Source organism: Oncorhynchus mykiss, chromosome 18 (genome assembly GCF_013265735.2).
Source record: "Oncorhynchus mykiss isolate Arlee chromosome 18, USDA_OmykA_1.1, whole genome shotgun sequence".
Taxonomy (NCBI): Eukaryota; Metazoa; Chordata; class Actinopteri; order Salmoniformes; family Salmonidae; genus Oncorhynchus; species Oncorhynchus mykiss.
The window spans coordinates 6,978,042-6,993,041 of record NC_048582.1 but is presented as its reverse complement, the minus strand read 5'-3'; the positions used below and the strand labels follow the sequence as shown (position 1 = coordinate 6,993,041).

Here is a 15,000-nt window from a genome sequence, read left to right as displayed (position 1 = left end):
TTTTGGTAAGTAGAAATATGTCACTTCTAACAGAGTCATTAACTCAGTACATTAGATGTATGACGATCTCAGTCTCCCTGGTAAGCAATGGTCAGTATCTGTCCATGACTTCCTGTCTGTCTCTGTTCTGGTTTCCTGTAGGCTTTGAGTCAGTATCTGTCCATGACTTCCTCTGTCTGTTTCTGTTCTGGTTTCCTGTAGGCTTTGAGTCAGTATCTGTCCATGACTTCCTCTGCCTCTCTCTGGCCTGGTTTCCTGTAGGCTTTGAGTCAGTATCTGTTCATGACTTCCTCTGTCTCTCTCTGGTTTCCTGTAGGCTTTGAGTCAGTATATGTCCATGACTTCCTCTGTCTGTTTCTGTTCTGGTTTCCTGTAGGCTTTGAGTCAGTATCTGTCCATGACTTCCTCTGTCTGTTTCTGGCCTGGTTTCCTGTAGGCTTTGAGTCAGTATCTGTCCATTACTTCCTCTGTCTCTCTCTGGTTTCCTGTAGGCTTTGAGTCAGTATCTGTTCATGACTTCCTCTGTCTCTCTCTGGTTTCCTGTAGGCTTTGAGTCAGTATCTGTCCATGACTTCCTCTGCCTCTCTCTGGTTTCCTGTAGGCTTTGAGTCAGTATCTGTTCATGACTTCCTCTGTCTCTCTCTGGTTTCCTGTAGGCTTTGAGTCCGTATCTGTCCATGACTTCCTCTGCCTCTCTCTGGTTTCCTGCAGGCTTTGCCCGCAACCTGTCAGAGGGAAGTGATGCCAACTACACTGAGTATGTAGCCACTAGGTGGTACCGCTCTCCTGAGCTACTGCTGGGGTGAGTCCCATTAAACCTACTGGACCTGTGTGTGTATGGGTGTGTAAGAGGCGCTGTGTGTGTGTGTGTGTTTGTATTGGTGTGTGTGTGTGTGTGTGTTTGTATTTGGTGTGTATGTGTGTGTTTGTGTTTGTATTGGTGTGTGTATTGGTGTGTGTGTGTGTGTGTGTTTGTGCGTGTGTGTGATTGTATTGGTGCGTGTATTCTTGTGTGAATGTTTGTATTGTTGCGTGTATTGGGCTGTGTGTGTGTAGGTGCGTGCATGTTTTGTGTGTGTACATTGTTAAGTGTCTGTTTGTCTGCATAGCTGTCAGTCCTTACATACATATATCCTTCTCTGAATATTTCAGTGAACATGTGTATTAGTCTGGCCTTGATAAATCCTGTTTTCATGTGTATACTACAGACACAGGGAGGTTACTGTGTCCATTTGATCGTCTAGATAATGGAGCATCATGTGGTGGGGCTCCTTCCTCTCCCACAGCAACTAAATCAACTGTTACATTTATTGACTCTTGGTATTTGAATTCCGCCCACGCAAATATTTTCTCTCTTCATCACTCTTCCTCAGTCTCAGCGGCGCTCTCCTCTCTTCTCTCTTCTCCTCTCTTCTCTCAGCCAACCCCTCTCTCTCTCTCTCTCTCCTCTCTCTTTCTCCTCTCTTCTCTCAGCCAACCTCTCTCTCTTTCTCTCTCTCCTCTCTTCTCCTCTCTTCTCTCAGCCAACCTCTCTCGTTCTCTCTCTCTCTCTCTCTCCTCTCTCTCTCCTTCTCTCTCTCCTTTCTGTCATTGTGTTCATCACCTTCTGCTGAACCAACATCATCATCATCATCATCATCACCATCATCATCATCTTCTGTCCTTGTTATTCTGAATGTACTCTTCTGGTTCAGTTTTACAAATGCATCACTTAAGCTGTTTTCTCTCTGTCTCTCTCTCTCTCTCTCTCTCTCTCTGTCTCCCTCTCTCTATCCCCTCCACCCCAGGGCCCCCTATGGTAAGGCTGTAGACATGTGGTCAGTGGGTTGTATCCTGGGGGAGCTGAGTGATGGCCAGCCTCTGTTCCCAGGGGAGAGTGAGATAGATCAACTCTTTACCATCCAGAAGGTCCTGGGTCCTCTACCTGCTGAACAGATGAAGCTCTTCTACAACAACCCTCGCTTCCATGGACTACGGGTAGGTCAACTCTGGGGTCGATCTGTTGAGCTGTTCTGTCGTCATCTCACACTCCATCTCCGCTTTCCTCTCCTCTCCCATTTCTTCCTCTCTACCTCTACCTATCCCACCTCTCCCTCCCTCTACATTCTCTCTCCTCTCTTTCCATCTTGTCTATCTCTCTCCTCTCCTTCCCTCTCTCTCTTTCAATCTCTTTCCTCTCCTTCCTTCATTCCCTCTCTCTCTCTCCTCTCATTCCCTCTCTCTCTCTATCTCTCTTCTCTTCTCTCCTTCCCTCTCTCTCTCTCTCTCTCTCTCTCTCTCCATCTCTCTCCTCTCCTTCCCTCTCTCTCTCCATCTCTCTCCTCTCCTTCCTTCCCTCTCTATCTCTCCATCTCTCTCCTCTCCTTCCCTCTCTCTCTCTCCATCTCTCTCCTCTCCCTCCCTCTACATTCTCTCTCCTCTCTTTCCATCTTGTCTATCTCTCTCCTCTCCTTCCCTCTCTCTCTCCATCTCTTTCCTCTCCTTCCTTCATTCCCTCTCTCTCTCTCCTCTCATTCCCTCTCTCTCTATCTCTCTTCTCTCCTCTCCTTCCCTCTCTCTCTCTCTCTCTCTCCATCTCTCTCCTCTCCTTCCCTCTCTCTCTCTCTCCATCTCTCTCCTCTCCTTCCTTCCCTCTCTCTCTCTCCATCTCTCTCCTCTCCTTCCCTCTCTCTCTCTCTCCATCTCTCTCCTCTCCTTCCCTCTCTCTCTCTCCATTTCTCCTCTGTCTCTTTCCCACCTATCTATCTGTGTGAGTCCTGGTGGCTGTCTTCCCAGTGTGGTCCGTGACTGAATGGATTGAGTCATCATGTTATGGTGGTGTTCAGTGTTACTGTAGAAGAGAGAGAGACAGAGAGACTGAGAGAGAGAGACAGAGAGACAGAGAGACAGAGAGACTGAGAGACACAGAGAGAGAGAGAGACAGAGAGACTGAGAGACAGAGAGAGAGAGACAGAGTGACAGAGAGAGAGACAGAGAGACAGAGACAGAGTGACAGAGATAGATAGACAGAGAGAGAGAGAGAGAGAAACAGAGAGGCAGAGAGAGAGAGAGACTGACAGAGAGACAGAGAGAGACAGACAGACAGAGAGACCGAGAGAGAGAGAGAGAGACAGAGAGACAGAGAGGCAGACAGAGAGAGATTGGCAGAGAGAGAGAGAGAGAGAGACAACTAGAATCTGAAGTAAAATGTCTACTGTTTGCTGATGATCTGGTGCTTCTGTCACCAACCAAGGAGGGCCTACAGCAGCACCTAGATCTTCTGCATAGATTCTGACAGACCTGGGCCCTGACAGTAAATCTCAGTAAGACCAAAATAATGGTGTTCCAAAAAAGGTCCAGTCGCCAGGACCACAAATACAAATTCCATCTAGACACTGTTGCCCTAGAGCACACAAAAAACTATACATACCTTGACCTAAACAACGGGACCACAGGTCACTTCCACAAACTGTGGACGATCTGAGAGACAAGGCAAGAAGGGCATTCTATGCCATCAAAAGGAGCATAAAATTCAACATACCAATTAGGATCTGGCTAAAAATATTTGAATCAGTTATAGAACCCATTGCCCTTTATGGTTGTGAGGTCTGGGGTCCGCTCACCAACCAAGACTTCACAAAATGGGACAAACACCAAATTGAGACTCTGCATGCAGAATTTTTCAAAAATATCCTCCGTGTACAATGTAGAACACCAAATAATGCATGCAGAGCAGAATTAGGCCGATACCAATTCATGATCAAAATCCAGAAAAGAGCTGTTAAATTCTACAACCACCTAATGTTTCCCAAACCTTCCATAACAAAGCCATCACCTACAGAAAGATTAACCTGGAGAAGAGTCCCCTAAGCAAGCTGGTCCTGGGGCTCTGTTCACAAACACAAACACACCCCACAGAGCCCCATGACAGCAACACAATTAGACCCAAGCAAATCATGAGAAAACAACAAGATAATTCTTGACACATTGGAAAGAATTAACAAAAAAACAGAGCAAACTAGAATGCTATTTGGTCCTAAACAGAGAGTACACAGTGGCAGAATACCTCACCAATGTGACTGACCCAAAATTAAGGAAAGCTTTGACTATGTACAGACTCAGTGAGCATAGCCTTGCTATTGAGAAAGGCCGCCGTAGGCAGACCTGGCTCTCAAGAGAAGACAGGCTATGTGCTCATTGCCCACAAAATGAGGTGGAAACTGAGCTGCACTTACTAACTTCCTGCCCAATGTATGTCCATATTAGAGACACATATTTCCCACAGAGATCCACAAAGAATTCAAAAACAAACCCAATTTTGATAAACTCTCAAATCTACTGGGTGAAATACCACCAGCCTCCTGATGCACTCCCACACAGAGATACACACATTCAGACAGACAGAAACATGCATGTCCACCAGCCTCCTGATGCACTCCCACACACAGATACACACATTCAGACAGACAGAAACATGCATGTCCACCAGCCTCCTGATGCACTCCCACACACAGATACACACATTCAGACAGACAGAAACATGCATGTCCACCAGCCTCCTGATGCACTCCCACACAGAGATACACACATTCAGACAGACAGAAACATGCATGTCCACCAGCCTCCTGATGCACTCCCACACAGAGATACACACCTTCAGACAGACAGAAACATACATGTCCACCAGCCTCCTGATGCACTCCCACACACAGATACACACATTCAGACAGACAGAAACATGCATGTCCACTAGCCTCCTGATGCACTCCCACACAGAGATACACACCTTCAGACAGACAGAAACATACATGTCCACCAGCCTCCTGATGCACTCCCACACACAGATACACACATTCAGACAGACAGAAACATGCATGTCCACCAGACTCCCACACAGAGATCCATGGGAGGGGTGGTAATCATGTACCTGCTATAGTGGAAGCTGTGTTAGGCCCGTTAGCAGCATGTCTGGCCTCAGACACAACAGTCAGCTAAGCCTCCTGTCAACTCCAGTCAGACACATCTGAATCTCAACAAAGACACTGCACTCTGAAACCTCACAACTGTACGTGTGTGTGTGTGTGTCAGCAGTTCCCCTCAGTGAATCACCCTACAACCCTGGAGCGGAGGTACCTGGCCATCCTGAGTGGCCTCATGCTGGATCTGATGAAGGTAACACACACACACACACACACACACACACACACACACACACACACACACACACACACACACACACAGAGAAAGAGACACACAATTGGTATTGCCAGTATTAGCACATTCTGGGTCCTCCAGGCCCAAACTAGACTAGTCCTGCTAATGGAAGGTATTCTGGGTCCTCCAGGCTCAAAGTAGACTAGTCCTGCTAATGGAAGGTATTCTGGATTCTGCAGGCTCAAACTAGACTAGTCCTGCTAATGGAAGGTATTCTGGGTCCTCCAGGCTCAAACTATACTAGTCCTGCTAACGGAAGGTATTCTGGGTCCAGCAGGCTCAAACTAGACTAGTCCTGCTAATGGAAGGTATTCTGGTCCTGCTAATGGAAGGTATTCTGGATTCTGCAGGCTCAAACTAGACTAGTCCTGCTAATGTAAGGTATTCTGGATTCTGCAGGCTCAAACTAGACTAGTCCTGCTAATGGAAGGTATTCTGGGTCCAGCAGGCTCAAACTAGACTAGTCCTGCTAATGGAAGGTATTCTGGTCCTGCTAATGGAAGGTATTCTGGTCCTGCTAATGGAAGGTATTCTGGATCCTGCAGGCTCAAACTAGACTAGTCCTGCTAATGGAAGGTATTCTGGATTCTGCAGGCTCAAACTAGACTAGTCCTGCTAATGGAAGGTATTATGGGTCCAGCAGGCTCAAACTAGACTAGTCCTGCTAATGGAAGGTATTCTGGTCCTGCTAATGGAAGGTATTCTGGGTCCAGCAGGCTCAAACCAGACTAGTCCTGCTAATGGAAGGTATTCTGGGTCCTCCAGGCTCAAACCAGACTAGTCCTGCTAATGGAAGGTATTCTGGTCCTGCTAATGGAAGGTATTCTGGTCCTGCTAATGGAAGGTATTCTGGGTCCAGCAGGCTCAAACCAGACTAGTCCTGCTAATGGAAGGTATTCTGGGTCCAGCAGGCTCAAACCAGACTAGTCCTGCTAATGGAAGGTATTCTGGGTCCTCCAGGCTCAAACCAGACTAGTCCTGCTAATGGAAGGTATTCTGGTCCTGCTAATGGAAGGTATTCTGGTCCTGCTAATGGAAGGTATTCTGGGTCCAGCAGGCTCAAACCAGACTAGTCCTGCTAATGGAAGGTATTCTGGTCCTGCTAATGGAAGGTATTCTAGTCCTGCTAATGGAAGGTATTCTGGGTCCAGCAGGCTCAAACTAGACTAGTCCTGCTAATGGAAGGTATTCTGGGTCCAGCAGGCTCAAACTAGACTAGTCCTGCTAATGGAAGGTATTCTGGGTCCTGCAGGCTCAAACTAGACTAGTCTTGCTAGCTAATGTATGTCTATGACTAAAGCTGTGGGTCAGTCAGTACTCTGCTGTGAGCGAGGCCTACAGTACATCACACTTTCCTCAGGAGATGAATGGTGTGATAAACCCTCCCACCCATCTCTCTGTCTCTGGATCGACATGGTGAAAAGCCACAACAGTTGTTTTTATAATGGTCTGAGTCTCTAGCATTTCTATACAGCGCGTGATAATGAATTCTGTAACCAACAGATGTAGAGCTCTGCGTTAAGAATGCTGTAGCTCAGTTAGTAGAGCACGGTGCTTGCAACGCCAGGGTTGTGGGTTCAATTCCCACAGAGGACCACTATGAAAATGCATGAACTCACTATTTGTAAGTTGCTCTAGATGAGAGTGTCTGTTAAATTACTCAAATGTAAATGTGCTTCACTCTATATACAAAACAATATATTTGACTTGAACAATAGTTTAATGATAATAAAATTAACTTTTGATTATATAAACATTACCAGCCTAAAGTTTGGACACACCTTCTCATTCAAGGGTTTTTCTGTATTTCAAATCAAATCAAATTGTATTTGTCACATGCACTGAATACAACAGGTGTAGGTAGACCTTACCGTGAAATGCTGAATACAACAGGTGGAGGTAGACCTTACCGTGAAATGCTTACTTACAAGCCCTTAACCAACAATGCAATTTTTTTTAAATACCTAAAAATAAATAAAGTAACAAATAATTAAATAGCAGCAGTAAAATAACAATTTTGACAATTTTAGGGCCTTCCTCTGACACCGCCTGGTATAGACGTCCTGGATTGCAGGAAGCTTTGCCCCAGTGATGTACCGAGCTGTACACGCTACCCTCTGTAGTGCCTTGCGTCGGAGGCCGAGCAGTTGCCGTACCAGGCAGTGATGCAACCAGTCAGGATGCGCTCGATGGTGTAGCTGTAGAACCTTTTAAGGATCTGAGGACCCATGCCAAATATTTTCAGTCTCCTGAGGGGGAATAGGTTTTGTCATACCCTCTTCACGACTGTCTTGGTGTGCTTGGACCATGTTAGTTTGTTGGTGATGTGGACACCAAGGAACTTGAAGCTTTCAACTTGCTCCACTACAGTCCCGTCAATGAGAATGAGGGTGTGCTCGGTCCTCTTTTTCCTGTAGTCCACAATCATCTCCTTTGTCTTGATCACGTTCAGGGAGAGATTGTTGTCCTGGCACCACACGGACAGGTCTCTGACCTCCTCCCTATAGGCTGTCTCGTTGTTATCGGTGATCAGGCCTACCACTATTGTGTCATCGGCAAACTTAATGATAGGGTTGGAGTCGTGCCTGGCCGTGCAGTCATGGGTGAGCAGGGAGTACAGGAGGGGACTGAGCACACACCCCTGAGGGGCCCCCGGGTTGAGGATCAGCGTGGCGGATGTGTTGTTACCTACCCTTACCACCTGGGGGCGGCCCGTTAGGAAGTCCAGGATCCAGTTGCAGAGGGAGGTGTTTAGTCCCAGGGTCCTTAGCTTATTGATGAGCTTTGAGGGCAATATGGTGTTGAACGCTGAGCTGTAGTCAATGAACAGCATTCTCACATACTGTAGGTGTTCCTTTTGTCCAGGTAGGAAAGGGCAGTGTGGAGTGCAATAGAGATTGCATCATCTGTGGATCTGTTAGGGCGGTATGCACATTGGAGTGGGTCTAGGGTTTCTGGAATAATGGTGTTGATGTGAACCATGACCAACCTTTCAAAGCACTTCATGGCTACAGACAGTTTACCTTAGTGTTCTTGGGCACAGGGTCTATGGTGGTCTGCTTAAAACATGTTGGTATTACAGACTCAGACAGGGAGAGGTTGAAAATGTCAGTGTAGACACTTGCCAGTTGGTCAGCGCATGCTAGCAGTACACGTCCTGGTAATCCATCTGGCCCTGCAGCCTTGTGAATGTTGGCCTGTTTAAAGGTCTTACTCATCAACTGCGGAGAGCGTGATCACACAGTCTTCTGGATCAGCTGGTCTCTCAACCAGCTTCATGAGGTAGTCACTTGGAATGCTTTCCCAATAGTCTTGAAAGAGTTCCCACATATGCTGAGCACTTGTTGGCTGCTTTTCCTTCATTCTGCGGTCCAACTCATCCCAAACCATCTCAATTGGGTTGAGGTCGAGTGATTGTGGAGGCCAGGTCATCTGATGCAGCACTCCATCACTCTCCTTCTTGATCAAATAGCCCTTGCACAGCCTGGGATGGTGTATTGCTGCAGAATTATGTGGTAGCCATGCTGGTTAAGTGTGCCTTGAATTCTAAATAAATCAATGCCATTGTCACCAGCAAAGCACCCCCACACCATCACACCTCCTCCTCCATGCTTCATGGTGGGAGCCACACACGCAGAGATCATCTGTTCACCTACTCTGCTTCTCACAAAGACACAGCAGTTAGAAACAAAAATCTCAGATTTGGACTCATCAGAGCAAAGGACAGATTTACACCGTTGCTCATGTTAATTGGCCCAAGCAAGTTTCTTCTTATTATTGGTGTCCTTTAGAAGTGGTCTCTGAACAGTTGATGTTGAGATATGTCTGTTACTTGAACTCTGTGAAGCATTTATTTGGGCTGCAATCTGAGGTGCAGTTAATTGCCGATTTCTGAGGCTGGTCACTCTAATTAACTTATCCTCTGCAGCAGAGGTAACTCTGAGTCTTCCTTTCCTGTGGCGGTCCTCATGAGAGCCCAGTTTCATCATAGCACTCGATGGTTTTTGCGACTGCACTTGAAGACACTTTAAAAAGTTCTTGAAATGTTCTAGATTGACCAACCTTTATGTCTTAAAGTAATGATGGACTGTCATTTCTCTTTGCTTATTTGAGTTGTTCTTGCCATAAAATGGACTTGGTCTTTTACCAAATAGGGCTATCTTCTGTATACCACCCCTACCTTGTCACAACACAACTGATTGGCTCAAACACATTAAGAAGGAAAGAAATTCCACAAATTAACTTTTAACAAAGCACACCTGTTCATTTAAATGAATTCCAGGTGACTCCCTCATGAAGCTGGTTGAGAGAATGCCAAGAGTGTGCAAAACTGATTTATTTAACCCTTTTTGGTTAACTACATGATTCAATGTGTTATTTCATAGTTTTGATGTGTTCACTATTATTCTACAATGTAGAAAATAGTAAAAATACAGAAAAACAACTTGAATGAGTAGGTGTGTCCAAACATTTGACTGGTACCGTATATATATATATATATATATTTATGTATGTATTTATGTATAGAGAGTTTTGTGATTTACCTTTTTTATTGTCAAACTGTAATACAGAACTGTGTCCTAAACCCCTGTGGTCTGTCTCCTCCCTCTCTAGAACCTGTTGTTGCTGGTCCCTTCTGACCGCTACCTGACAGAACAGAGTCTGAACCACCCAGCCTTCCAGCCCCTCCGCCTCCTGGAGCAGCCCGCCCCAGCACCACCCTCCCCTAACCCCCCACGCTCCTCCAAGAGGAAGCCCCACAGCCACATGGAGAACACTGTGCCCACCAGGTCAGCACTGTAGGGGGTTGTTGGTGTTGATGTTGTTGTTGTTGTTGTTGTTCTTGTCAGAACCCCGTGGCCACCAGGTCAGCACTGCACTGGACACCACGAGTGGTGTGGTTAGGTTCTGGATACTGAATGGGGTCTGGTTAGGTTCTGGATACTGAATGGGGTCTGGTTAGGTTCTGGATACTGAATGGGGTCTGGTTAGGTTCTGGATACTGAATGGGGTCTGGTTAGGTTCTGGATACTGAATGGGGTCTGGTTAGGTTCTGGACACTGAATGGGGTCTGGTTAGGTTCTGGATACTGCATGGGGTCTGGTTAGGTTCTGGACACTGAATGGGGTCTGGTTAGGTTCTGGATACTGCATGGGGTCTGGTTAGGTTCTGGACACTGAATGGGGTCTGGTTAGGTTCTGGATACTGAATGGGGTCTGGTTAGGTTCTGGATACTGAATGGGGTCTGGTTAGGTTCTGGATACTGAATGGGGTCTGGTTAGGTTCTGGATACTGAATGGGGTCTGGTTAGGTTCTGGATACTGAATGGGGTCTGGTTAGGTTCTGGATACTGCATGGGGTCTGGTTAGGTTCTGGACACTGAATGGGGTCTGGTTAGGTTCTGGATACTGCATGGGGTCTGGTTAGGTTCTGGACACTGAATGGGGTCTGGTTAGGTTCTGGATACTGACTGGGGTCTGGTTAGGTTCTGGACACTGAATGGAGTCTGGTTAGGTTCTGGATACTGAATGGGGTCTGGTTAGGTTCTGGATACTGAATGGGGTCTGGTTAGGTTCTGGACACTGAATGGGGTCTGGTTAGGTTCTGGATACTGCATGGGGTCTGGTTAGGTTCTGGATACTGAATGGGGTCTGGTTAGGTTCTGGATACTGAATGGGGTCTGGTTAGGTTCTGTATACTGAATGGGGTCTGGTTAGGTTCTGGATACTGAATGGGGTCTGGTTAGGTTCTGGATACTGAATGGGGTCTGGTTAGGTTCTGGATACTGAATGGGGTCTGGTTAGGTTCTGGATACTGAATGGGGTCTGGTTAGGTTCTGGATACTGAATGGGGTCTGGTTAGGTTCTGGATACTGCATGGTTTCACATCTGGCTATGTTGTTCTTGCACAGATAAAATAAGCTACTTAGATATATGGATTAGCTATACCTGTACCTCTCAATATCTCTCAATCTCAATATATTTCGATCTCCCTCCCTCCCTCCCTCCCCCATATAGAAGCCACGGCAGTAAGAGCTCGGGTCACCGTCACTCTAACAGTAAGGAATGTTCCAGCCTACCTCGTCATGGCGACCTTCACCTAGGCAACGACAGCTTCCTGAACGGCAACAAGCCTGTGTCGTCCAGCCTGAGCCCCACCCTCCACCCCAAGGCTTACATGACCCAGACCCTCAACCGCTCCATCACCTGTAATAAGGACTTGGTCAACAACAACATGCCACACCTGCTCAGCCCCAAGGACACCAAGGTAAACAACGTCAGGACCTCTACTTCCATTGACTTATTCAGCTCCTTATGGAGCAAACTACACTTGTTTACATAAATTGTATTAATTTAGTTTGTTTTTCCAACTGTCTTTGTCTTGACCTGTGTTTATTCTTGACATGCATTTTCATCTAAATGCACAAGGCTGAAAACAACATTTTCCCGTGATTGGGGACAATAAAGTTATTATCTTGTCTTGTTTTATCTTCTCTTGTCTTCTCTTTATTTTAAAGGGCACGACACAGTTTGACTTCAACCTGGTTGGTGTTGGGCCCCCAGGGGCCAAGGCTCCTGACCAGCAGGGCCCTGGAGCCATGTACGTGAAGTCCACCTCCCGCTCTCAGCAGCAGCAACAGCAAGGTCCGGGGCCACCCTACTGAAACATGCACATAAGATTAATACATACCCTTTCCTTAACACTTAAAATGAAAAATGCTCTAGACTAGAATCCTGTCCAGGAGGTATACTTGAACATAAAGCTGCCTCAAGCAAGACTACTTATACATGCATTGCCAGCCCATTTTTTACATTTGAATATTTCCAGTAGGGCAGGGACGACACTCTTCCTTTCTGGAGGGCAAGACCAATACCATGGAGAAACAACATGGCCGCCATGGTGGACACAACATAGACTCCACCCACAGCTCCTCCAAGAGTTCCAGCTCCTACCTGAGCCTGTCCAAGAGCCACAGCGCCTTGAGCAACAATGCCAAGTCTGTGGGTGGTAACCTTGGAGATGGGGTGAGGGGCGTGCACCCCGACGACCCTTCGGCAACCCCTGGAATCTCCGCCCGCTTCTTCCCTGCCAGGTAACATAGAGAGAGAGCCTTCAGGGGATGGTTAACCTATAGAGAGAGAGAGAGCTGTCAGGAAATGGTTAACCTTTCTAGGGCAGGGGTTCCGCTTAGCGGAAAACATTCCGCTGAAAACATTCCGCTGAAAACATTCCGCTGAAAACATTCCGCTGAAAACATTCCGCTGAAAACATTCCGCTGAAAAGGCAGCGCGCAAAATTCTAAAATATTTTTTTGAAATATGTAACTTTCACACATTGACAAGTCCAATACAGAAAATGAAAGATAAACATCTTGTTAATCTACCCATCGTTTCCGATTTGAAACATGATTTACAGTGAAAGCACAACATATGATTATGTTAGGTCAGAATCAAGTCACAAAAACACACAGCCATTTTCCAGCCAAAGAGAGGAGTCACAAAAATCTGAAATATAGATAAAATTAATCACTAACCTTTGATGATCTTCATCAGATGACACTCATAGGACATCATGTTACACAATACATTTTTTTTCGATGATGTGCATATTTATATAAAAAGAATCTCAGTTTACATTGGCGCGTTACGTGCAGTAATGTTTTGATTCAAAAACATCCGGTGATTTTGCAGAAATACTCATAATAAACATTGATAAAAGATACAACTGTTATTCACAGAATTAAAGATAGACTTCTCCTTAATGCCACTGTCAGATTTTTTTTTTACTTTACGGAAAAAGCATAATCTGAGAACGAAGCTCAGAACCCAAAACAGCCAGAGGAATATCCGCCATTTTGGAGTCAACAAAGTTAGAAATTACACCATAAATATTCACTTACCTTTGATGATCTTCATCCGAAGGCACTCACAGAAATCCCAGTTCGACAATAAATGACTGATTTGTTCCATAAATTTCCATCATTTATGTCCAAATAGCCACTTGTTGTTAGCATGTTCAGCCCAGTAATCCATCTTCATGAGGCGCAGGCACTTCGTCCAGACAAAAACTCGAAAAATTCTGTTACAGTCCTTTAGAAACATGTCAAACGATGTATGGAATCAATCTTTAGGATGTTTTTAACATAAAACATCAATAATGTTCCAACCAGAGAATTCCTTTGTCTGAAAAAAAAGCACTGGAACGAGAGGTAACTCTGTCGGGAGCGCGCGTCATGAGACCAAGGCTCTCTGCCAGACCACTGACTCAAAGAGGTCTCATGAGCCCCTCCTTTATAGTAGAATCCTCATTCAAGTTTCTAAAGACGGTTGACATCTAGTGGAAGCCGTAGGAAGTGCAACTTTATCCATATCTCAATGTGTATATTCGGTAGGCCAAGCTTTAAAAAACTACAAACTCAGATATCCCACTTCCTGGTTGGATTTCTCTCAGGTTTTTGCCATATGAGTTCTATTAAACTCACAGACATCATTCAAACAGTTTTAGAAACTTCATAGTGTTTTCCATCCAATAATAATATGCAGATATCAGCATCTGGGACAGAGGAGGAGGCAGTTCACTCTGGGCACGCTATTCATCCAAAAGTGAAAATGCTGCCCCCTATCACAAAAAGGTTAACCTAGAGAGAGAGAGAGAGAGAGAGAGCTGTCAGGGAATGGTTAACCTAGAGAGAGAGAGAGAGAGCTGTCAGGGAATGGTTAACCTAGAGAGAGAGAGAGCTGTCAGGGAATGGTTAACCTAGAGAGAGAGAGAGAGAGCTGTCTGGGAATGGTTAACATAGAGAGAGAGAGAGAGAGAGAGCTGTCAGGGAATGGTTAACATAGAGAGAGAGAGAGAGAGAGAGCTGTCAGGGAATGGTTAACCTAGAGAGAGAGCTGTCAGGGAATGGTTAACATAGAGAGAGAGAGAGAGAGCTGTCAGGGAATGGTTAACCTAGAGAGAGAGAGAGAGAGCTGTCAGGGAATGGTTAACCTAGAGAGAGAGAGAGAGCTGTCAGGGAATGGTTAACCTAGAGAGAGTGAGAGCTGTCAGGGAATGGTTAATGAATGTTTGAAGGGCATGCTAGCTTATTGATTTTGTGTAGTCTTAGTGATGGTGTGTATTTGGAAATGTGTAGTCCCCTGAGGCCAGATCTGAACATTGTATTCTCGTTGAGAATTAGAGTTTTATTTAGGTCTGATGGTTAGTAAATATGTGTATTGTTGTACTCATGGTTGATGTCAGTCTATACTTTATTTCAGCTGCCTGGACCTGAACCTCAATGCCCCACCTGGAAGTCCCCAGGTCCCCCGCCACAGCGAACGCCACTCTTCTGGCCACGCACCCCCTGGAAGTCCCCAGGTCCCCCGCCACAGCGAACGCCACTCTTCTGGCCACGCCCCCCCTGGAAGTCCCCAGGCCCCCCGCCACAGCGAACGACACTCTTCTGGCCACGCCCCCCCTGGAAGTCCCCAGGTCCCCCGCCACAGCGAACGCCACACTTCTGGACACACATCCAGCCACACCGGCCACTCCTCCGGTCACAGCCCCTCGTCCCGCGGCAACAACCCCCGTCTGGAGAGCTCCACCCTGGACTCGTCCTGCCGACGCGCCTCCTCTTCCAGACACAAAGCTCCAGAGGAGACCTTGGCCCCGGGCCCGGAGCTTCTTGACCCAGGAGGAGAAGGGGATGGTGGGGGGAACCACGGAGCTCACACCCTGGCCTCCCCCCATGAGTCCTACCCCTACGGCCTGGGCTACACCAGTCCCTTCTCTTCCCAGCAGAGGCCTCACCGCCACTCCATGTAC

At 46.5% G+C, this 15,000-nt stretch overlaps 1 protein-coding gene across 7 annotated transcripts in view; it reads left to right on the top strand.

Moving 5' to 3' along the window:
* The window catches only part of LOC118936564 (cyclin-dependent kinase-like 5), a 61,847-nt gene that overhangs the window by 38,687 nt on the left and 8,160 nt on the right, over positions 1-15,000 (top strand). For 4 of the 7 annotated variants that reach the window (XM_036951504.1, XM_036951503.1, XM_036951502.1 and 1 more), the window contains 9 exons: positions 1-5; positions 712-802; positions 1,788-1,977; positions 5,068-5,151; positions 9,808-9,983; positions 11,211-11,460; positions 11,711-11,837; positions 12,022-12,286; positions 14,454-15,000. The exon at positions 1-5 is cut by the window's left edge and continues 55 nt beyond it; the exon at positions 14,454-15,000 is cut by the window's right edge and continues 207 nt beyond it. In XM_036951504.1, coding sequence (XP_036807399.1) covers positions 1-5; positions 712-802; positions 1,788-1,977; positions 5,068-5,151; positions 9,808-9,983; positions 11,211-11,460; positions 11,711-11,837; positions 12,022-12,286; positions 14,454-15,000 — 1,735 coding nt within the window. The remainder of the gene's footprint in view (positions 6-711; positions 803-1,787; positions 1,978-5,067; positions 5,152-9,807; positions 9,984-11,210; positions 11,461-11,710; positions 11,838-12,021; positions 12,287-14,453) is intronic. The other 3 variants (XM_036951505.1, XM_036951500.1, XM_036951501.1) reach the window with 2 other exon arrangements.